General features: G+C 42.2%; 1 protein-coding gene across 11 annotated transcripts in view; it reads right to left on the bottom strand.

Annotated features, from left to right (window-relative positions):
• Positions 1 to 22,971, bottom strand: part of ENPP2 (ectonucleotide pyrophosphatase/phosphodiesterase 2) — a 99,206-nt gene extending 76,235 nt beyond the window's left edge. For 2 of the 11 annotated variants that reach the window (XM_088798970.1, XM_088798971.1), the window contains exon 1: positions 22,852 to 22,969. In XM_088798970.1, coding sequence (XP_088655096.1) covers positions 22,852 to 22,917 — 66 coding nt within the window. In that variant the 5' untranslated portion in view covers positions 22,918 to 22,969. Of the gene's footprint in view, positions 1 to 21,302; positions 21,602 to 22,851 lie in introns of those variants that run through there. The other 9 variants (XM_019715356.3, XM_019715275.3, XM_019715507.3 and 6 more) reach the window with 7 other exon arrangements.
• Between the last annotated feature and the right edge of the window lie 383 nt (positions 22,972 to 23,354).

The raw sequence follows: 23,354 nt of genomic DNA, 5'->3' as shown, positions 1-23,354 counted from the left end.
TTCAGGAACGGATTCAAATTTTATCTACATCCAGTTTCTCATGAGGCAAAATTAACATGCCTTAGGTGGACTTTCGTGCTGTCCCCAGAATAGTTCTAAGACGCCACTGCTAGACAATGACTAACCACCTGAATTTTCAGCAGTATCCTATAGCAATAACTACAGCAGATGCCCTGTGAACGTAAGGAAAACACCCACATGCATTCTTCCTATTTTATTTTAAAATCGTTTGACTTCAGCCGTGTTTTTCAGTTCTGCTTGGGTTGAGGGCTATTAGAACATTCAGAATAAAAACTGGACAACAGTGTTTTGCCAATCTAAACGGAGCGGAAAATTATGACAGCTAATAGAGAAACAAGCTGGCTCAATTGCTCCCGTAATCCAGGACTGCAAATGTGTATAAAGCAGACACCACTTAAGATGCTAAACCACAGATGCAAAGTTCTGTGAGCAATTTACGTTCCCAGGGGGTTCTCCACTGGAGACATAGCATACGCCTACTCAAAGGCAAACAGGATTTGTACTATTTATTAGTTATTACACAATTGAGAGCTGAAATCAACACTGTCACATCTGTCAGTGACTTCAGTTCCTATCGTAAACTTCGATGCGTTACATTTACCCCCAATGGAATCCAAGCATAAGCTCCTATACCAGACAATCCCCGCTCTCTAAGGATAATAATCCATTGCACAAATATTCATTAGCTCCTACTGTGTATCAAGCTCTGCTCTGGGCACTGGTAATACAGAGGGAGCTGAACCAAGCATAGTCCCCTGCCCTCCATATTCATCAAACAGACACAGAAATAAATGGAAAAGTCACCCCATTTGAAACTTATGAATTGTTTCTTTCTGGAATTTTCCACGTCATATTTTCAGATGGAGATTGACTGCGTGTAACGGAACCTGTGGAAAGCAAAACCGCAGAGAAGGGGGAACTACTGTAATTCAGGGCTGATCTAGTCAGGAGGGCCATAGAAAAAGACTTCATGGAGAACCAACTGAGCCGTGATATGAAGGGAAATGAGCGTAACTAGATAAGAGGAGGAAAAGGTTCTAGGCAAAGGGAACGGATATGCAAAGGTTCTGTGTAGGGTGGCGGCATAGCACATGCATGAGATGAAAAGGCAGCCAGCGTGACTAGTGCAGGGAGAGCAAAAGTTCACACGGAGTGAAATGGAACTGGAGAGGTTAGCAGAGGCCAGTTCACGGGGGCCTCAATGGTCACATTAGGTGGTATTGCTGTTATCGTAACAGCAATGGAAAGGCTTCAAAGGGCTGAAGCAGGTGGAAGTTTAATCACATTTTGAAGCATTAATCTCTGTACCGTATGGATATGAAGTGGAGGGAGTCAAGAATGGATGCAATCGATCAGTTTGAAAACAATATCAGTGGTCCAGACAAAAGAGAGTGATACTTAGCACCAAAATGTTCATGGTGGTGGTGGACAGGGAGAAAACTGGGAGTGTTAGGACAAAGACTTGTTAATGAATTGGGTACGGGAGTGGAGGGGCAGGGGCGTGTTCAGTGTGACTCCTGAGTCAATGACTACTTAACAATTAACAATGACCAAATACATACTTGGTCAAGTCGCTTCTAAAGTTGTAATTGGCTTATAAGAAAGACGTAGATATATGTATCCATTTGCTAACACTCTAGAATTAAATAATTAAAAGAAGAGCTATGGCTAGGAGCTTGAAAACATTTGTCAGTAGTTTTAAAACTCTGATTGAAAGTAAAGTTATATTGGACTTTGAAACACTGAAAAGACTTTTACCCGTAATTGAGGTTTAAAAGGAATTACCGCCAGGAAAGAACTCAGCTTTGTTCCTAAATCTAGATTATAATAACATATTTTAAAACTCAATTTAAGTCTGCTTCTTTTCAGCTACTGTGAAACTTGCACGCTAAATATCCAGGCGAATGGAAGAAGGTTGTAACTTTGGCGAGATGGCTCACCAGCATGTGTGTGGGTCTCCGGAAAGTTCACATCCTTACGTCCACTTTTTAATGTGGACTGTGGAATACACGAGCATGAATGGGAGGGTGTCTGATGAGAGAAAATTGTTGTACCAAAAGTTCCCCCACAGGGCCAAAGACTTTGATTTTGTACCCGTCTTATACAGGCAGGCTGAGAAGCTATTATCAACTCCGCTTGCAGATGAAGAAATAAATGGAGGTTCAACGAGTATGTGCCAGCTCCAAAGTGGTAGGACAAGCGATCGAGCCACGTCCAGAAACCAGGTCCCCAAAGGCAACTCACTCCTCTTTCCACTACAGCATGAACGTCATTCTCTTATACCACACAAGGGCCTCAACTCGACACATCCGAGATGCAGCTCCCTAAACGACCCGTTCACCCTCCCAGCTTCCTTTCTTTTCAGGGAAACCTTAACATCATTTTTTCTTCCACTGCAACCCTTTCATCTCGTTTCTAATCAGACACCATAGGTTCTAGTTATTAATCACAATGATTGCCATCACTTAACAGAGCTCTCTGAGTACTTTAGTACCTACATTATCTTCTTCTGTGATTACTTTTAGGCTCATCCCTTCAGCTTCAAGCTTCTGGACACGCACTAGAAAGTCATCTCATAACTGCTCTTCCTTTGCCCTCTCTACCTCTTCCGAACACCATTTCATTGAGTCTTCTCTTATCCAACCTGTCATTCACTCCCATTCATTGCCCAGAGAGCCCTGCACAAAATGCAAATCTGATGATTTTTCCTTCCAAACTGGAAACCTCCCAATGGCTGCCAATCACAGGAGTTCTCAAAGTGTGATTCTTGGCTTGGTAGGGTTAGAATCACCTGAACACGTGTGAGAAATGCAAATCCTTTGCAGACCTACTCAATCAGAATTTTGGGGCAGGGGACGGGGGGAAGGTGCGTAGAGCCCCAAAGTCCACGTTTTAACAAGCCCCCCAGGTGATTCTGATGCAAGTTGGAGAACCACTGACCCAGAGGATAAAATCCAAACTGCTTAGCAAGGCACCCAGGACACTAAATCTGAAATTAAGCTCCCTGGATTCAGATCTCAGCTCTACCACTGTTTAACTATGAAACCTTACATGACCCTTTTCTGTCCCAAGGCTCACTTTTCTCATTGGTCTCCAGTTCATAGGATTCTTAAGAGTATTACATGAAATAATCCATGTAAATTGCCTAGCACAATGCTTGGCACAGAAGAATGATTAATAAATGGTAAGTTTTCTTAATTAGAGAAATATGTGGTATTCCTTGATTAAGTTGTGCTCTCTCACACCTTCAGTCCTTATTATATATTGTTGCTCTGGCCTAGAATGCCCTTCTCTACCTAATCTCCCTGGCAACTCCAACATACTCATGGAGATTCAGGTGAGGTAACACCACTCCTCTGTGAAGCCCCCCACCCCCGATTTTGCCCTTCCCATGCAATAGGCTCCCCTGCCCTGCTCCCAAATCATCTGTAATCTCTATTTCGGCATCTCTAGCCCTCTGGGTATCTTCAAATGCAGGGACCAGTCTTCACTGCACTCAACAGAGCTTTGCATCTTTGCTGGGAGATAATAGCCAGACAATAAATGTTTGTTGAATGAAGTTACTTGGCATCAAAAAACTTGAATTGGAACTTGAATTCTTGCTCTCTTACTAACTAGCTGTCACTTCAAACCCACGTTTCTTCATCTGTAAAGCAGGGTTATTTGGCTAACTGAGTGGTTTATAACCCCTTTTTGAGCATGAAAACCTTATTTTCAAATGAAATCTCAAAATGAATACCAACATTGAAATTTGGAGTGGCTCCACTTTCAGTGGGATAGAGAGTCTGGTTCTCAACTAACCAGCCACCTCCCTTCTCCCTACAGCACCTTCTCAGAAATCTGGAAATTCAAGGAGGACAATTTGTGAAAACGAACAAATGAAAACAATCAATAACTAAGTTAATTCCACTATTTAAATACTCTTCTAAATCCAGCCCTTTGTTGTAGTATTCAGATACCTACACATACCCTAAAATCTGGCGCAAATTGCCCCCCGGGCCAGGTCTTTCATTGATGAGGGACAGAAACTCCTAACCTATTCAAGCTCTTCCCCCCATGAGTCCAAGCCCATTTCTCCATCCACACTTCTCCTCCCGCAGTGTCTCAGCCCTGAAGTCTCCTCTTTCCACTGTGCTCCTCCAAACTATCATCAATCCACAGCCTTCCCCAAAGCTCAGGATCTTCACAACAATCCCCCCTCAACTGTCACACTCACTACACCATCCTCAATTCAAGAAACTGTGGATTCTACCCAAGACGTTTGTCCCTTGTCTCTCTAAGCGTCCTTGTTTTATTTGAGTACTTCTCTCAGCAACAAGAGCATAAATTCCCCGAGAAAAGGAGAAAGAAACGACATGATATAAGGACTAAGAATCTGGGTTCTGGAATCCAAACAACCTGGGTCTGCCACATTCAGTCATGAGACCTTACTTAAGTTCTCTAAAACTCGGAATTCTTTTAACAAAAGTAATAATAGTTCTTGTCACCCAGGGTTGATATGAAGATCAACTGATACAATGCATGTAAAGTAAGTAGCTCAGTGCCTGAAATACAGAAAACACACAAATAGTGGCCATTATCACAGCTAGGGAGATAAAGACTACATCATCTGCTATCATGCTCTCAGCATTCAGCAGACTGCTGGGCACATAAGAAGTGCTTTGTCATGACATGGGTTCTAGGAAAAGTCATTTTACTTATGGTGAGATTATAGGTAAATTAAAGTTAGAAATGTTATGAACCACTCTTTCCTCATTCTCTCTAACCTCAAGAGAAAATGACCAGCACTTTGAAGACAGCTTTAAAGGCACAGGTTTCAACTAAAATAATAAAGACCTTTTATTTGGATTGGAAAGCCCCAAGAATTTGAGCTTCAACTCAAGAACTATGTTTCAACTCACACTAAAAAGGAAGTTTATGCTTTCTACTGGAATGGCATCATCACATGCTTTATAGTACAATGGTACCCTCTCAGGGAGGAAGCAAAACTGCCATTTCTGTGGTTTCCCTTGCAATCAAACAATAGCTAGAGAATTCTACTAACTAGGAACTTCCTCCTCCTGATAAACGACTTCTACAAAAACCTCACAGCTAACATCATACTTCATGGCGAGAGACTGAATGCTTTCCCCCTAAGATCAGGAACAAGACTTCTCAGGAACTTCTCAGGAACTGTCTTCTCTCACCACTTCTATTCAACACTGTACATCTAGCCAGGGCAATTAGGCAAGAAAAACAAACAAACAAACAAAACATTCAAATTGGAAAAGAATAAAACTATCTCTATTCACAGATGACATGATCTTGTATATAGCAAATCCTAATGAATCTATTTAAAAAACTATTAGAACTAATAAATGAATTCAAGAAGGTTGCATGTCACAAAATAAACATAAAAATCTGTTTTTAATATATGTTTAGCAATGGACAATTTATCTAAAATAAAACTAAGAAAATGATTACATTTACCACAGTATCAAAAAAACTCAAAAATACTTAGGGATAAATTTAACCAAAGAAGTGTGAGACTTATATATGGAAAATAAGATAGCACCATTGAAATATATTATAGAAGACCTAAATAGGTGAGAATATATCCATGTTCATGGATTGGAAGACATTATTGTTAAAACGGTAAGAAAGTGAAATGATGGCTCACAGAATGGGAGAAAATATTTATGAATCATATATCTGATAAAGGTCTAGTACCCAGCATAAACAAAGAACTCTTACATCTCAGCAATAAAAGATACAAAACCCAATTTTTTAAATGGTCAAAGGATTGGAGTAGACATTTCCAAAGAAATGTCTCAAAAGAAGACATATAAATAGACAATAAGTACATGGAAAGATGCTCAAAATCATTATCGATTAGGGAAATGTAAATCAAAACTACAATGAGATACGACTTCATACCCACTAGGATGGCTAAAATTAAAAAGATAATAATGAGTGTTGGGGAGGATAAGGAAAAACAGTAATCTTCATATATTATTGGTAGGATTATAAAATAGTACAGTCACTTTGGAAAACAGTTTGGCAATTTCTCAGAATGTGTAAAAAAAAAAAAAAGATATCATATGACCCAGCAGTTCTACTCCTATATAAATACCCAGGAGAACTAAGAACGTATGTTGACACAAAACCTTGTACATAAATATTCATAGCAGAATTATCAACTGATGGATGGATAAACAAAATGGGACATATTCATACAATGAAATATTATTCAGCAATAAAAAGCAATGAAGTCCTGATACTTACTACAACATGGATGAACCTTGAAAACATCATGCTAAATTTTTAAAAAGCCAGATATCAAGGCCACATATTGTACGATTCCATGTACATGAAACAGCTGGAATAGGCAAATCCAAGAGAAAGACAGTGTGTTAGTGGTTGTCAGGTGATGTGGGAGTGACGCTTTTGTGCATGAAGCTTTGCTTGGGGTGATGAGAACATTCTAACATTACACAGTGGTGGCATTTGAACATCTCTGTGGATGTATTAAAAACCATTGAAATATACAGTTTAAAAGGCTGGATTTTATGGTTTATGAATTATAAAAAAGAGCTTCTGAAACAGAGAGAGAGAGAGAGAGAGAGAGAGAGAGAGAGAGAGAGAGAGAGAGAGAGAGCGCGAGCCAGTGAGATTATCCCTGCAGGGAAGCAAATTCCAAAGCATCTGAACTCACAAAAAAGGAACATTAACCTTGACCTTCAGCTTTCAGGTCAGTGGCTTCAAAGCTGTCTCCTGAGTCACCTCAGTTGCCCTCCAAACCTGACAATTAACAGGAGGACTAAAGAGTGAGTCGTAGTGTGGACCTATTTTAACCAGCCCCTGTATTTGATGAAACCCTCTACATTCCTAAAAATAGGAGGATTTCCTGGGACTTTCTCAATGCATTTCAGGCCCTCTGCCATACCACTTGCATCAGGTTTCCTGTTTCATTTTACTTTCAAATAAAATAGCCTAAGAAGAGAACCCAGTTCTCGCCTATAAATCTCAATGGGTTTGAATCTTAATGGCAACAAACTCTAGGAATTTAAGAACTTGTGGGAATTTAAGAACAACATCTTGGAACAACATCGATGGAGCTTGATGCCATTATGTTAAGTGAAATAAGTCAGACAGAGAAAGACAAATACTACATGATCTCACTTATACGTGGAATCTAAAAACAACAATAACAACAAAACCGAGCTCATAGATATAGAGAACAGATTAGCAGTTGCCAGAGGTAGGGGGTGGGTGTGGGTGAAAATGGATGAAGTAAGTGGGTCAAAAGGTACAAACTGCCCGTTACAAAATAAATTTCCTGGGGACGTAATGTGCAGCAAGATGATTATAGTTAATAATCCTGAATTGTATATTTGAAAGTTGCTAAGAGTAGATCTTAAAAGTTCTCATCAGCAGAAAAAAACATTTTGTTAACTAGGGTGTGACCGATGTTAACTAGACTTATTGTGGCAATCATTTTGCAATATCGACAAATATCAAATCATTATGCTGTACAGCTGAAACTCATGTTATATGTCAATTATACCTCAATGTTTTAAAAAATAATAATATCTTGCATTTGAAGAACACTTCTCAAAAAGAAAACACACACAGTCTTGTATGTCAGAAGAATCAAGGCTCACTAACTCTTCCCACTTTACAATCAATAAAACCGTAAGGTTGCTCATAGGCAAGATCGCAGAGCTAAAGTACCTCTGACTGGTAGAACAGGACAGTTCATATGACAAACGGGATGGAGAAAAAGGGAAAAGAAAGTATTATGAGTTAGTTATCCCATATCTGGCACGGAGCAGACACTCCATAAGGGATAGCTAGTATCTAGTAACTGTCTGCTTTTTGCAGGGCAACATACTAGAGATATTTACATATAGTACCTTATTTAATCTTCATAAAACCCATTATGGTATTATCATTGTCAATATGTGAGAGAGAACACAAGTTCAAATATATCAGGCAACTTGCCCACGTTCAAGCACCTATTAATTGGGGGAGCCATCTTTTCTCTCTGATACCCCAATGAGGATTACAAAACTGGCAAGCTCTAAAAGCAATGGGAATTTCAACTATTTGCGAGAAGAAACCTAGCAAAAGTTTATTAAATGCAGAGAATCTGATAAATTTTTGAAAAGTCTTTGATACTCGATCACATTTCCTAATTCAGAACATATCAGAAGCCACAGATACACTTCTGTCCTTAACGCTGACCTGGTTCTGACCCAAAATGGAAGAACCGGTTGGGCAGGAGGAAGTGACCAGAACTGTGGGCGTCACAGCCATGTCATTTCAAAGCTCCTAATAGATCAAAGAGAATGCTGGTCATTGTGAGACAATGCCCTCAACTTTGGAAAACCAGAGTTTTACAAATTCATATAATATTGGTTCGATGCAGATTTAGTAGGCGTACGCCCTAACTACATTAGTTAATGCTTATTGGAAGCTTCCTCTGGGCAAAGTACTACTTGATATCAGGGATATTGATTTTTTAAAAGCATGTGTTAATTGGGAAATTGCATAGTCAACAGTTTGTTAAAACATGCTATCGTGAGATCTGTCATGGAGGTATGTGACGGGTATGTGCAGAGGACACTGGGAACTTGCTCGCTCAATCTCTGCTCCACCCCACTCCCAGGGGGCCTTCCTGTCTTACAGATTTTTTTTTTTTTTTTTTTTTAGAATGCACTATACATACAGTTTGTAGACCCTGATAGTTATGTTCCTGAGATGGTCATTGTTCACAAGAAATTTGGACAGCATAATTGAGACAGGATCCATCTTCCTACCCCTTTTAATGGTTACTCTACTGGGCAAACAAGACTTTGGAAATGGAAGGTTTTCCGCAATGTTATTTATTTCAGTGTCCATTTTTCAGCTTCCTATGCATCAGGAGACATTTGTGGGGTTGACAGAGACGGTAGCTTCCTAATTCCTAAGTCAAGTATATGGGGGTATGTTCTTGAACTCAATATTCCAGTGTCAGCTAGCTGCCAGGTAGTATGTACCATGGACTGAACCAAAACTCAAAACTATCTTGACAGTTTGAAGTAAAGAGTTGGAAAAAGTAAAGAGAGAGAGAGAGAGAGAGAGAGAGAGAGAGAGAGAGAGCCAAATCAATCTCCCTGGGATAACATTCTTGAAGGAGAATACAAAATTCAGTTATACAACTTCACAGAATTTAAGAGAGTCCGGAATTGATGACAATTCTTATAAAAGAAACCTGGGAGTTTTCATTATCTGCAAGCTCAACAGGGCTTGACCACAAGTCAACATGACCTCATTTTATCTTACTTTCCTTTAATGAACAATTACTACCCAGATCCAGGAGAGAAAAGTCCAGCTGAGTCTAGGCCTGCCTGGACGCCATCTGGATTGTTCATTTTGGATGGCTCATTTTAGGACATCACCACTAGACAGCTTTGAGAGACAGCATGACTAAAATCATGAGGAATCCATACCATCCAATCCATTCCTTAATTCATTCGTTTGTTTATTTACGCATTGAGCACCTCGTATGTTTCAGGCGCTGGGGATACAAAGTGAACAGAATAAAGGCTCTGCCCCATGGGTTCCACACTCTAGTGAGAGAAGGAATATAATGCCAGGTAATTAAGTGATAACAGAAATAAACCAGAGCATGAGTACAGAGAGTTACGGAAAGAGCCCTTCTCAGTTGGGTGGCACTGAAGGTCTCTGAAGACAAGACGTCTGAACACGGTACTGGATGGGGAAAGGGAAGAACTAGGTGTCTTCAGAAGGACTCGGCACGTGGAAGGCTCTGAGGTCAGAGTAGCCTTGTGGATGTTCAGGAAGGCCAGTATGACTGGAGTAGAGTGAGAGATGGGGGAGCCATGGCAGAGGAGGTCAAAGAGGCCATCGGGCTTCATGCAGGACCTTACAGGCCATAGTGGAACCTTTGTGTTTCATTTTGGGCGTGATGAGAAGCCACTAGAGGGACTGGAGCCCGGCAGTGACATAAAAGGCTAACCCTCACTGGTATTTAGAGACTGGATATTTAATAAGCTCCCTTTGTGGCCAATGCTTGAGGAACATGTGACTATGTGGGGTGGGGGGCGGGGGCCCTGTCTGAACGATGGGAGAAGGTGGGTGTGGTTGTCTTTCTTAAATATTCAAAGGGTAATTAATGCAAGACATATGAGTTTGATTTTGTGTACTTCCTTGGACAAAACTAGAATTTACAGAGAAGTAGGTTTCATCTCATACTATGAGGAACTTTGTAGCAATCAGCTGCCAGAGTTCTCTTACAAAACAAGAATTCACAGTTAGTACTCACAGACTAGGCAATGTCAGTCAGGAATTCTTATAAAGTATCTAAACTCAGAGGAAGACGGGCTATACAACATGCAAAGTCCTTTTCAGCTCTAACCATCTAATGTTTTCGTCCCTTCTTAAAACTCTCTGAAGAGGGCGTTGTCTTCTCCCTCTGTAATGATCAGCAAAGAGCTACTCAAATGAAATGCCATAACCAGAATTCAGTTTTATTTTTCCTGGATAAATCAAAAGGAACGGTACACACCTTGTTCTTACTTTTTCATCTCCTGAAGGAAATACACAGACGATACTGATAGGTATGGATAGAGATATAGCTGGTGTGTGCAATTTAATTTATGCCACTTAAAGCGAACACTGGTCAGGGCGAGGCTAAGGAAAGGAGAAAGCAATACCTTTCACAAAATCATGTGATGGACCCCCAACAAGAGATGAAGTAATATATTTCTGGGTAGTATACGAGAAGACCGGAGGAAGGTAAGCTGACCTTATTTCACCTCTCCCAGCCTTATAGGTCTCTCATAATCCTTTGTAAACAGAGCCACTGCAAAGTTGAAATCCAATAACCACAGCATGCCACTAGAGTATTACGCAAGAGGATGCCGAAGTCCTGGCCCTTACGTTGTCCCGCTAAGCTTCTGTTGCTCTTATTAGAGATGTTATACAACTTGTTAATTACTAAAATCCTGAGCTGTCAGGCTTGGTTGGAGTCATGGCTCAGAAGCTCACTAGCTGTGTGGCCTTGACTGACTTAGGAAACCACTCTAGATCTTTGTTTCCTCAGATGTAAAATGGGAATAATCCCAGTCCTTTCCTCTTAGGGTTGCTGTGGGGATTAAATAAAATAATCCACGTATTGTTCACAACAACAGCTACCGTCCATTGAGGACCTAGCATGTACCACACATCGTGCAGAAATGATCTCACTGAATTCTCTCAACGCTCTTGTAAAGCACATAGTGCTTTCTCTTTTTTGACAGAGGCTTGGAAGTTTCAGTAATCTGCCCAAGTTCACACAAGTTCATTCAAACTCACGTCTGCCTAACCAGAGTCCAGCGTCTAAGCATTTCTTGCTGTAGTCCACACTGTTATGGTACATTTATTTTTATTACTTTGAAAAGAAAGTCTTCCAGTCTTCCATTTGGAGAGCAGTGGGGTTTTTCTGGAGTGCCTTTACCAGTTCAACAACAGAACAGATTCTGAACCGTTTCTCACTTTGGCACCAACTAGAGGTTGGAGCCATTATATACCAGCGTATTCTTTCTGTGTCATCTGATCGTTGCAGCTGGTTTTGCATGCCTTCAGGTTTGGGGCTGGGTAAATCTCGGTCACAGCCATGGAGCCTATGGCCTCATGTGACAAAATATTTTTCCAAAGATGCTGTGTTCTCCTTTTCGCAGTCTTGCCTCCCTTTCTGCAGCTGTTTCCACTTCTTCCTGAGAATTGATAAAAATTCTGAAACTCTTATTTTTGCAGTCAGTCTCATGTGACCTTACCCTGACAATGCCCTGGTTGTTTCACCCCAACGACAAAAGAGCTCATGAGACGCCAGTGCTAAGAGCAAAGATTGCGGCCTGACGGAGCTGGGAGCGATCTTTATGTATCGGTGTCTCTGGCAACACGTATCATATTCTAATGATCATGGTGACACTATGCTCAGAACCAGCTGTGGTGAGACAGGAGCCTCCACTTGCTAAACATTTAACATAGGATTTAGCATTCATTCACTGGCTCATTCATCCATTAATGCAGCAAACAGTTCATTGAGAACCTACTATGGTCCAGGAGGCACAGTTTTAGGCCCAAAAAGACATCAGCAACTAACCAAAGAACCCAAATACCTGTGCGTGGTGCTTCCACTTTATGGGCGGGAATAACATAAAATATAAAAATATCTCCATTCGTGATAAGAGCTATGAAAAAGAATAAATAGAGAGGTAAGAGTGATCTGAGAATGAAGTGAGCTCTTGAGCTACACACATAAGGCCGTGAGGGCAACCCTGTTTTACAGATGAAGAATTTGGATAATTTGCCCAAAGTCAGCCAGTCAGTGTTAGAACAGGACTCTGCCATATTCTGATAATAACAATAATAAATCTAGCAACAATGATTATAATAGTGACTACCTATTCAGGCAGTTTTATAATCGCACGAAGTAGTTATAGAAATCCCATTTTATGAGTGAAGAAACCAAGACTCAGAAAGGTGAAATAATTTGCTCAGGGCTGCACAGCAAATGGCGGAGAAATGATTTAAACCCAGTCTGAGTGGGTCAGAGACCCTGATTGTTCCACCACTCCTTGCCTCTTCTGAAGAGTTGGAAATTCTTCTTACTAAACTGGAAGTTCCTCAAAGACAGAGATTAACTCCCCATCATCTCCTGAAAGTTCAACAGCTTTCTAATGTAGAAAGCTGTTGAACTTTCTATATAGGCACGAGCTGCATCTCTCAGACAGACAGAAATCGAAATGCCTAAGGAAGATGGCTGGCAATTCTAAGTTTCAGGAGTGCTTGACCTCCCTTGGCAGTGGGTTGCAGTATCCCTTGAACCTCAGAGTGCCAAATGACATTCAGAGGACAGGATGCAATGGCAACCTGGTAGGATCAGCCTAACCTCCCCAAAACACCCACCTTCCCACGCGGACTTGTGGCCTGGACAGACTTGTTTCCCTCTTTATTAGACTTGTGTTTGTCTAGGAATGAGAGGAATAAACAAGCGGGTTGCACATGCCCTGCATTTTAATCAAAGTCATACCCTATGGAGTAAAAGGGGCATTTGTGGTGAATTTGAACCCCTTGTGATGAATTTGGACCATTACTGCATCGCAACTCCAGTCCCACATGCTTTTCTCAATGCCCCTCAGCAGGGGTGCTCACAGCTGTACTTTGCGCTTACGTCCCCATACATCATGGCTTAACCCACGGTACGTGATCAGAATCGCTGAATGAATGATTTTCCTCATTGTTGCTCAAGTTGCTTTATGGGAGGACCACACAGCTAAATGGAAACTTTTGAAGAACAGGTATAATTTTTTTCTTTTCTTTCTTTTTTTTTTTTTTTTTTTTTTGAGGTTCAGTGAAAAGTAGTTCTCAGAATCGGGCAAACCTAGGTTCAAACTTCAGTGCCGCCACTTACTAGCTGGTTGAGTTTGGAAACCGATTTGTCAGACTTCTCTGCTCTCCGGGAGCCTTCAGTTCTCAGCTCAGAGAGAGGCCTTCCCTGACCATGTCGCCTCCCCACCCCATGATTCTCCTTCTCACCCCACCTTTGTGCCTCAACACTTAACCTAACCCCTGGCACACGTGCCTCTCCCCCTGGACTGTAAACTCCACAGGGTTAAAGACCAGGTCTACATCCCCTTCCCATGTATCCCCAGAGCCTAGCACAGAGCCTGGAACATTCCATTAACAGCAGCTTAGTAACTTAAGAAAGGAAAAGAATGGTGAAGAAAGAGGAAGGGAAATGTAATCAGAGTGTGGAGGGCTGTGGCAGAGGAGAAAAGGGATCAGGCAACTGCCCTGTAGCTTTACTCTCTGTGAAATGGCAGCTGGGTGGCTGGGGACTTCTCCCATAATCCCATGCAGCAAAAACTGCAAAACCACACCGATGGTGTCCATGCACAGTCATGCCACTTCACTTTAGCAAAGCCTCCAGCTGTCATGGCCGCCAGAGTGACTAGCCTTTGAATTGTTTGTTCGTAGTATTGAACATTTTTCCAGTCTTTTCAAGCCTTACGTACTACATACAGATTTTATTGCGAGTGATTCCATATACAAAATATGCTTTGGAGGTGGAGGAATACTGGTAAAAACTGATTTTTCCCCCTTGTTTTTGTCTAAGGATCAAATTATAGATTGAGGTGTTCCTGAGGATACTTGCTTGTCTTATGTTATTTAGGAAGGTCATGCTCTGGTAGCCCGACTACATTTTTAGTCAATTGGGAGCCACTGAGAGTGGCTATTAGGACTATAAATATCAAGTAACAGTAATAAGAGGTTTAGAGTCCAGCAAACACTGGATGAACATCCTGTAACACCTCACAACACGCCTTCCCAAAGCAAACGTGGCCAGTCAGGGACTAAAAGGCACGTTCAGGCCAAAGACATCTATTATAAAGAAGCTGGAAGAGCATCTTTCCTCGCTGTTACCTGGCAAGCAGGGGACACTGTGCTCTGTGAGCTTCCTGGCTGAAGTGTTCGTCACCCAGCCATGCTAGAGGCTCCCAACCTTTACAGACTCTTGATGTTGCCCCTACTTTGGAATAATACTTATTCGAAGTAAAAGTAACAAACATTTTGTAGACCATTTGTCAGGTACTCTTCTAATTACTTTTTAGACATCATGTCATTTAACTCCAGCAATAATCACGCCAATAGGTACTATTATCATCTATAATTCACATGGGTAGAAACCGAGGTACAGAGAAATTGAGTGGTGTAGCTGAGATTTAAACGGTGTGGCTCCAGAGCCTCAGCTTAACCACGACACCACCCCCATCTGCCTTGTCTTGGAGATGGATGTTTTTAATAAGAAATCACAAATCGGTTTCCCCATTGTTAAACCCATTGAAGACAAATGTGATTGACAACCAGCCTTTGGATCAGCTGTAGTAAGAGTAGAGGTTTTGAAATTCAACAGACCTTGGTCTGAATTCTAAGAACTGGTGAGACTTTGCCCAGTTAAATCTCTTCAGGCTTTCATTTTTTTCATTCTAAAAATAGGAATAACAGTAACTCTTTCAGAGGGTGGTTTTCAGCCGGTATAGGCAAACTTTTTCTGTAAAGGGCCAGATAATAAATATTTTAGGTCTGGAGGGCCATACAACAACGATCTCTATCACCACTACTCAACTTGCTCTTGTAGCGTGAAAGCAGCCACAAACTATATGGAAATAAATGGGGGTGGCTGTGTTCCAATAAAATTTAATTTAAAAAAACAGGTGGTGACCAGATTTGGCCTGCAGACTATCATTTGCCAACACCCAGTTTTGAGGATTACATGAGATAATGTATGAGCTTTGCATGATCCCTAGAATATAACTCATCAAACATGGTGGTATACTTACGGCTTCAGCATGAGATAGTCAGTAGTTTCAAGTTGGGTTAAAAAAAAAAAAAAACAAAAAACCCAGCTAAAAAATCAAGGAAATTTAACACTATCAGGAACCTCTGGAGCCTTCTCAAGTAAGGCTGTATAATTTGCCTAGACTTTTGAAAATGATCAATACTCAACCTTACAGGTAGGGTTGCTCTACCTCCAATACTAGCTTATAGGTAGGGTTGCCAGAGACAATACTTTTTTTAGGATTTTCAATGTTTGGGACATATTTACGCCAAAAAAAAGTATGCATCGTTTATTTAAAATTGAAATTTAACTGGAATATCCTGGGTTTTTGGTTGTTATTGTTGTCTGTTTTGTTTTGCTTTCAAAATCTGATAACCTTACCTATAGACCTCTAGGGTTCCACAATGTGGGAACCACTGGTTTTATTTATAACAAGAATAACCAAACACAAGCATCATTTTGTTCTTTCTGGGAGGAAAAGAATGGCATTCTTATGGAATTATCCCCAAGGTTCAAAACTAATAAGTCCCCTGGGTAGAAGCCACTGAAATACTATGAGACAACCAGTTCTCTGCCCTCACCGGTGCCAAGAACAAGCTTAGGTCACCCAAGGAAAAAGTGCGATAATCTTGCATTTGTTCCTGCCGATTAAACTCAAGCAGCTTCTTGGAAAATGTGAGGTGCCCCTCACACCACTATGTTGAATTAATATCTGAGCAGTATTAATGATGGAAAAACTCAATTATATCCAACACGTTCAAAGTTTTGCAGTTGGATTTGTCAGTAATTAAACTGTGTACTGAAAGCCCAGTTCGTCAGTAAACAAAGCATTCAAGTGGAGAAGAAGTAGTCTGTGCACGTAAACACAGGTGCCTAAATTCGCGATAAACATTTGATGATAAAGCTGAGGGTGGAGTAGGTGACTTCCGGCAGCAGATAGCCTCCAATAAGTAGGATTATAAAATCATTTGGGGGGGGGGAAGAGAAATCTGGCTTAGCATGCCAAACTCAGGTCTTTTCAAACTTTAAAGAAGGACGATGATATTTGTCACGTCCATGAAGGTGAAAGGCATCGTGTTTTAATTAATTAAAATAGTACAGTAGTTAGTATCAAAAAACCTATGTCTGAGTTTCAGTTCTACCACTTCCAAGCTGTGGAAACTTGGATAATTCACTTAGACTCTCTGAACCTCCATTTCCTATCCCTGAAACGGAGATACAAGAAGTCCCATCGCTTACGCTTCGGTCAGGATCAAGGAGATAATGGATATAAAAATGATTTGCTAACTGTCGTGTATCATCTCTATGAAGAACAGCAGAATCTCTGGTGACTGAAGAGCAAAATAATGCTGTGTGGCGTGTTCCCAGCAGAAACCATGCTAAAGGAATTATGTTGTCATGAAACCTGTATTAATTTCCTAGGGCTGCTCACAAACTGGGTGGCTTCAAACACATACATTTATTGCCTCACAGTGCTGGCGGCTAGAGGTCCAAAATCAAAATGTTGGCAGGGTTGATTCCCTCTGAGGGCTGTGAGGGAAGGATCCATTCCAGGCCTCTCTTCTTGGCTTGGAGATGGCCATCTTCTCCCTGTATCTCTTCACATCATCTTTCCTCCGTGTGTGTCTCTGGGCCAAATTTCCCCTTTCTCTAAGGTTGCTAGTCATATTGGATTAGGGCCCACCCTGATGACCTCACTCGACTTTGATTACCCTTGTAAAGACTTTGTGATGGTTAATTTTGTACCAAGATCATTGGGCGAAGGGATGCCCCAATAGCTGGCACAACATTTCTGGGTGTGTCTGTGAGGGTACTTCTGGAAGAGATTAACATTTGAATCAGTTGAGTAAAGAAGATGGCCCTCAGCAATGCATATGGGCATCATCCAGTTCATTGAGGCCTGAAGAGAACAGAAAGGGCAGAGGAAGGGTGAATTTGCTCTGTGTACTTAACAGGGACATCCATCTTCTTCTGCCCTTGTACATCAACACTTCTGGTTAGGCCTTGGATTCAGACTAGCACAAACACGATCAGCCCCCCCAATTCTTTGGACTCAAACTGAAACACACCACCCATTTTCCTGGCTTTCCAGCTTGCAGATAACACATCATGGGATTTCTCAGCCTCTGTAAGCCAATTTCTATTTCTCTCTCTCTCTCTCTCTCTCTCTCTCTCTCTCTCTCTCTCTCTCTCTCTCTCTCTCTCTCTGCCCCCGCTCACTCTTTTTCTTTCTTTCCCATACAAACACATACTAAATAATTTACAATTGACTTTTAGGACCCATGCACAATACACTTGATATCTATCTCTGCACACTTCTCCTGAAAATAAAAAGGCAAAATGGACTACAACTTATTGATAGCTTTTGGACTCCTAGTCCTTATGCCCTTTATCTGAGCAACTTTAATCAGTGTTATAATGTCTTCCTGGATGCTTAATGATATTTAATAAAACAGGAGTGAAGACAGAGCCCAGGAGCATACCAACGAAGACATCATCTATTAATCTATCTGTTAATCATCTCTCCTTTAATAAATATATTCAACCAGTCATTAATCCAGCCTACATGCATCCTTCTAATCCAGAAGAATATCGTAAGATCTGGACCCTTCCTGAAATCAAGGTTTTAAATTCATTAATGTGAGTTGAGTATAACTATATTCCAGGTGCTTTCACATATTTTTGTTAGTGAAAATTCCAAACACCTGTGATCCTTTTTAATAGATAATAAAACAATCACTCCTAGAGAAAGTAAATTTACTAGTAAATGTCAGAGCAGGGGCATGAGCCCAGGTTCTGTGACTCCAAGTTCATGGTTAATACCACACATTACCCTGGGATCCTCTCAAAAGAGAAAATATGCATAACTGGACTTATGCTGGCTCCTATAAATCACTACCTACTCTCCCAACTATCCATTGAATGAATTAGTCCTTTGATTAAAGATACTGAACCTGAGGTTTATAACAACTCAAGGGGGTCCAAGGGTAGACTTGTATGAACCCCATGAAAGTTTGTGAAAAATACTATGTATTGTATATTGTACATTTTTTTCTTAGGTTAATGTACATCCAAATCTCAAAAGAACCACAGCTTCAAACAAGAACTTGCAATTTAAATAACTCTCTATAGAACTTAATCATCATTCATCTTTCTCTCTAGAGTTTGGGGATGCACGTATTTCCCTCTTTAGAAAATCAAAATTGAGTTCTCTCATCTCTAGTGTCCCAAAGTCTCTCCCAAAGCCTCGTCATTCTTTAGAAGCCCTTAGAGATCTCACCTGCTGGACCCTTCTGAGTCCCCTGAATATCTTCTCTGGATATGCTGGATACATCAGCATCTACCTTTGATACCAGCTTATTAAGGCTCTCTTAGAAGCCCACCTCCCAGTGTCCTCTTCCCATGTCAGGTTCTAGGCTGAAATGGGTCCCTTTGCTTTCACAAAGCCAAAGCAAAATTGCAAAAGGTCTTTCATGCAGTTGTTCCCAGACTTGGGCATGGTTAGGACAGATGCAGGTAGCAATAGAAGAAACCCATCAGTGGAGATGTGGATTGCAGAGGGAGCTGGTAGACCCTGAGCCGTGGGCATTGTCTCAAATACCTAGAAAGTCTAAACCCTTCCTTGGTTAAATGAGTGGAAGACTGTGCCTCTTCCTGATAATCATGGTTGATTGTCATCCTTCTTTCTTCGCTGTATTGTTTACAGGTGATAATTTCCAAATGTGCTTTTGTATCACTGTCATGCTAGTCACTACTTGAGAATAGCAGACATTGACAAGAACTGCACAAGAATTCACAAGACGTCAATGAGCATCTCAGGGGGGTCCAGGCTCTAAGGACGCTAAGACAAAGAGCTGATTCCTGCTCTTGAGGAATTTACAGACCAGTGGGGGACAGACAAGTAAATAGATAGTTGCAATAAAGAATGGTAAATGTTCTCACAGAAGGAATAAAGGACACTGTGGGACAATGTAGGAGGGCCACCTAATCCATTCTGGAGGATAAAGAGCAGATGGTCTGGGTCATCTCCAAGAAAAAAAGGCTCTCAGCTGAGTCTTTATGGAAAAACAAAGTTAGACACAGACCTAAGAGTAGGAGGAAGAGGAAAGCCATGTCTAGCAAATAGCTTAATTGCCTAAACTTGCCCACAATGTGCTTAAAATGTGCATAGAATGTGGAGAGTGGATGGTAAAAGATGAGGTTGAAGAGGAAAGTACAAGGCACATCACAGAGAACCTGTAGACACCAACATTGTTCCTAAAAGGAGAAAAATAGGAATCCACTGAAGACTTTTCAAAAAGATCCACATGATCATCTTGCATTTTAGAGAGACCAAGTGACACAGTACAGGAACAAGACAGGAGATTCGGGAGTGGGCAACACAGCCCCCAAATAAGACTAATGGGTAGTTACGACCAGAATAGCACTTAGGGTGGTACTGACTTAACCTGAAAGAGGAGCAGCAGAGCTGGAAACACAGGTGTGTATGAAGCAGGCAGAGTAGAGGACTTGGGAACTGCGTAAGTGTCGTGAATGAAAGAGAGGCAGTGACCTAGGATGATTCTGTTGTGTCTGGCTTGGCGACTGGCGATGCCATGTGAGCGGTGGAAAATGGGAGAGGAGGAGCAGGCCTGGGAGGGAGGGAGAAGACAAAATCGGTTTTGAATGTGTTGACCTGAAGGTTCTCCATGGTACGTCACCGTGGAGATGTTCTCTATAAAAGGTTGGTCTCTAGGAGAAAAATAATGGGAGGCTGATAGGTATGCAGGTAGTGTTTGAAGTCTTGGGAATGATGCCAGTTAACTGGGTGCAATGGGGGGTAGAGAGGACATGGAAACAGCAACTGTCTCTCTTTCAAGAAATTTGGTGGGAAGGAAGAGAAAATGGAGATGGCAGCTGGAGGGGAAAAGCAGAAGCTCAAAAACTAATGAAAGGAAGCGGGAAAGACCTCTTATCCTCTGTGGAACTGGGTGTGTGATAAACACATAAGCAAACACCAGTGCAGGCTTCTCTCTTCTCCTGCTGAGCCCTAGAAGGGCTTTTGTTTTCATTGCCTTTATCAGTGAGAAATGGCTCTGGGCTTAACCTGTTAAAAAGAAACTAGAGTGTGGCAGGGCAGACGACCGGAATCCTTTGACCCACAGCTCGCACCTGAACACAAGAGGTGCCCTCTCCCTCCCCACCTGCTCTGTTTGCCCTGGGAGATTTCCAAGTCAGGATCAAAAGCCCTCCTACTCAGTTGAGACCCCAGGCTCCTTCAACTCTTATCCAAAATGTGCTGGGTCTATTTGAAAGGCTTGTTCAAATAGTGAAGTACAAAGGGCCAAGAGACTGGCTGCCCCAGCTCTGTGCACGCCAATCACCGTCTTTCCTTTGTGGCTCCCGAGAGGGGACGCTGCGGTGCGGAAGAGGCTCCCACCCTCTGGGAGATGATTCGATTTCCTTTGCATCCCAGAGAACAGGACCGAAACAGATGGCTTTAAAAATCCCCATCCTTCTTGCAAAGCCCTTGTCCAACAGGTAATAAACAAAACGCAGAGCCGCCTCGCGGCCCCACGGGGACAGAGCTCCCCGTCCCCCTGCGACCCACCGGTTGTGCTCAAGCGGGCTCCCACTTGGCACCGGTTCGAGGCCCCTCTCTGCACGTTCCACCGGCTCGTTTTTTGCAAAACGAGATACGGATTTACAAACCCAAACACTCCCCAGCAACGAAAACTCAGAGTGAGTTAAGCTCTGCATCTTGCGCGCCTGGAAACTGCTCCAGCCGAGAGTGCACGGGAACGCAGCCCAACAGGGACCGTTTTCTGGCAAATCTGGAGGCCCTTTGCAAGGCTTCTCGACTGACAGAACAGCGGCTTGGACCCGGGAGCCCAAGCAATGGAGGACCGGAAGAGAGAGGCGCCTACCGTACCCGATCGGCGTGGCGGGTCATGCTGTGGGCGTCTGGGTGCCTGGTCGTGGCGCGGCGCTGCGGACGCGGCCTCTGAGCTCTGCCCCGGGACAGCTGCCCCGAGCTGCTCTTGTTTGCACTGGGCCGTTTGCTTTTGGGATTTCTCCAATGCAGATGTAGTCAGGGGGCCGCTGTCCCGGGGGACAATGATTCCATTGGAAGCTGGCCTTTGACAAGACTCACACATGACCTTTGACTAAAATGGCTTTGGGGAAGGAAAGTGTCCGGAGGCTGAAGACGGGGCATCCAGGGCAGCGGTCCACATTCCCACCCCCAACAGTGCCAAGTTAATTTTTCATCTCGTAATCTTTCAAGGAGAGCCTCCGGGAGGTTTGAGTTGCCATTGCGCCTTCATTCTGCAGGATTCTTACCCTTTCCAAAAGGGTTTTGCTGCAGAAGTCCCCTGCTGTGTTGTTGATGAGTCCCCAGAATTCGCATTTCCAGGTTAAACGTGGGCAGGCCTACCGTGTAGAAATTCCTCTAACGCTCTCTCAGAAATAATACCACAATTTCCCCCCCTAGAGCATGCTACAGTGTACAAAGGGCTTTTCACAATCATGCTGTCATTTGGCCTCCCAGACAATGCAAGGGGCTGAGGGGGAGGCTCTGCTCTTACTGCCATTTTACACACACATAATAAACAGAAGCTCCAGAAAAATAAGGTATCAGCCCAATCCCCCAACCAGAGAGTGAAATCTGGGTCCTCTCCTTCCGCGTCCTGTCCACAGGCACAAAGGATCCACCTCCTGCCAGGTGACCCGCCACACTAACAATTATCACACGTAAACACATAGCATAATAATAAAATTATAACGTATGATATAAAACAACAGTAGCTAATAATTATTTTAGTTTTTTGAATTATAAAAGTGACTTAGAAAATGTCTTAATATAAGAGCTGTTTTGGTTATTGATCCCCACAGGTATCTTGAATTTATTAACCATATTTTTTTTTCTAAATTTTTCTCTTTATCAGCTGCTAAAAGGATGCCCTGGGAACCAGACTGGCCTCTCTGAGGTACGGGTACAAGCCAGGGGTTCCTGAGACTGCGACAGAGCCCCCAGAGCCCGTCCCTAGCCACCATCAGAGCCTTTCCCCTCCTTTGTCTGGGTCCTTCCAGATGGTGATACACTAAATAAAAGGGGATGGGGCTGTGAGGTTGTAAAGAGAATCCTGAACAAGGAGTCAGCATCCCAGAGTTTCAGTGTGATGCCCAGAGGTATGGTGGAGGTCTGCAGAGATGCCTTAGGGACGCGTGGTGCATCAGGTGGCGTCCTGTATCATATATGATATAATATGATATAATATGATATAATATGATATAATGTAATATAATATAGTATAATTAATATAAATAAAGCACATTAGCTTTAGCTTTATATACTATAATATATTATTATATTATATTATATTATATTATTATATTATATTATATTATATTATATAGTATATAACACCCGGTATGATATTTTTTCCAGCCTAGAGAAGGGGAAAGGGGGTGATACTCACACTCAGTTTGCAAGAACTGGAAGGAGTCTGCCAGGAGAAGGACATCACCAACACAGACAACACCATGTATCAAAACTGCCCGGTGCCTTGCGCGAACTGAAAATAGTTCCTGCAGGCTGGAGTCCTGGGTGTGGGAGGCTGCTTCTAGAAAGGAGGGTGTGGGCTGGACTCTGACCGGCCTCCTGTGTCACTCGAGGAAATGTGGAATTCATCCTGCAGTGCTGAAGGGATTAATATAACTGGCCCTGGGTTATCAACTCGGAAGAAAAGGATGCAGGAGTCCTAAGTTGCTCTACGACAAGAAAGACACACACACACACACACACACACACACACACACACACACACACATATATATATACCTATATGTATCAACCCAGTTTGGTGGTTACGCGTATTAGCGTTAGCTTTATCAGACAGATGCAGTTTATTCTTCTTCCCAGCTACAAAAGCGTCAGCAATATACTTAACCTCACCTAAACCTCAGTTTTCTCATCAGTAAA

This window comes from Rhinolophus sinicus, chromosome 6 (genome assembly GCF_057876585.1).
Source record: "Rhinolophus sinicus isolate RSI-liver-muscle chromosome 6, RSI-T2T, whole genome shotgun sequence".
Lineage (NCBI taxonomy): Eukaryota > Metazoa > Chordata > Mammalia > Chiroptera > Rhinolophidae > Rhinolophus > Rhinolophus sinicus.
Note: the sequence above shows the minus strand (reverse complement) of the source record. Positions and strands in the feature narration are given on the sequence as shown.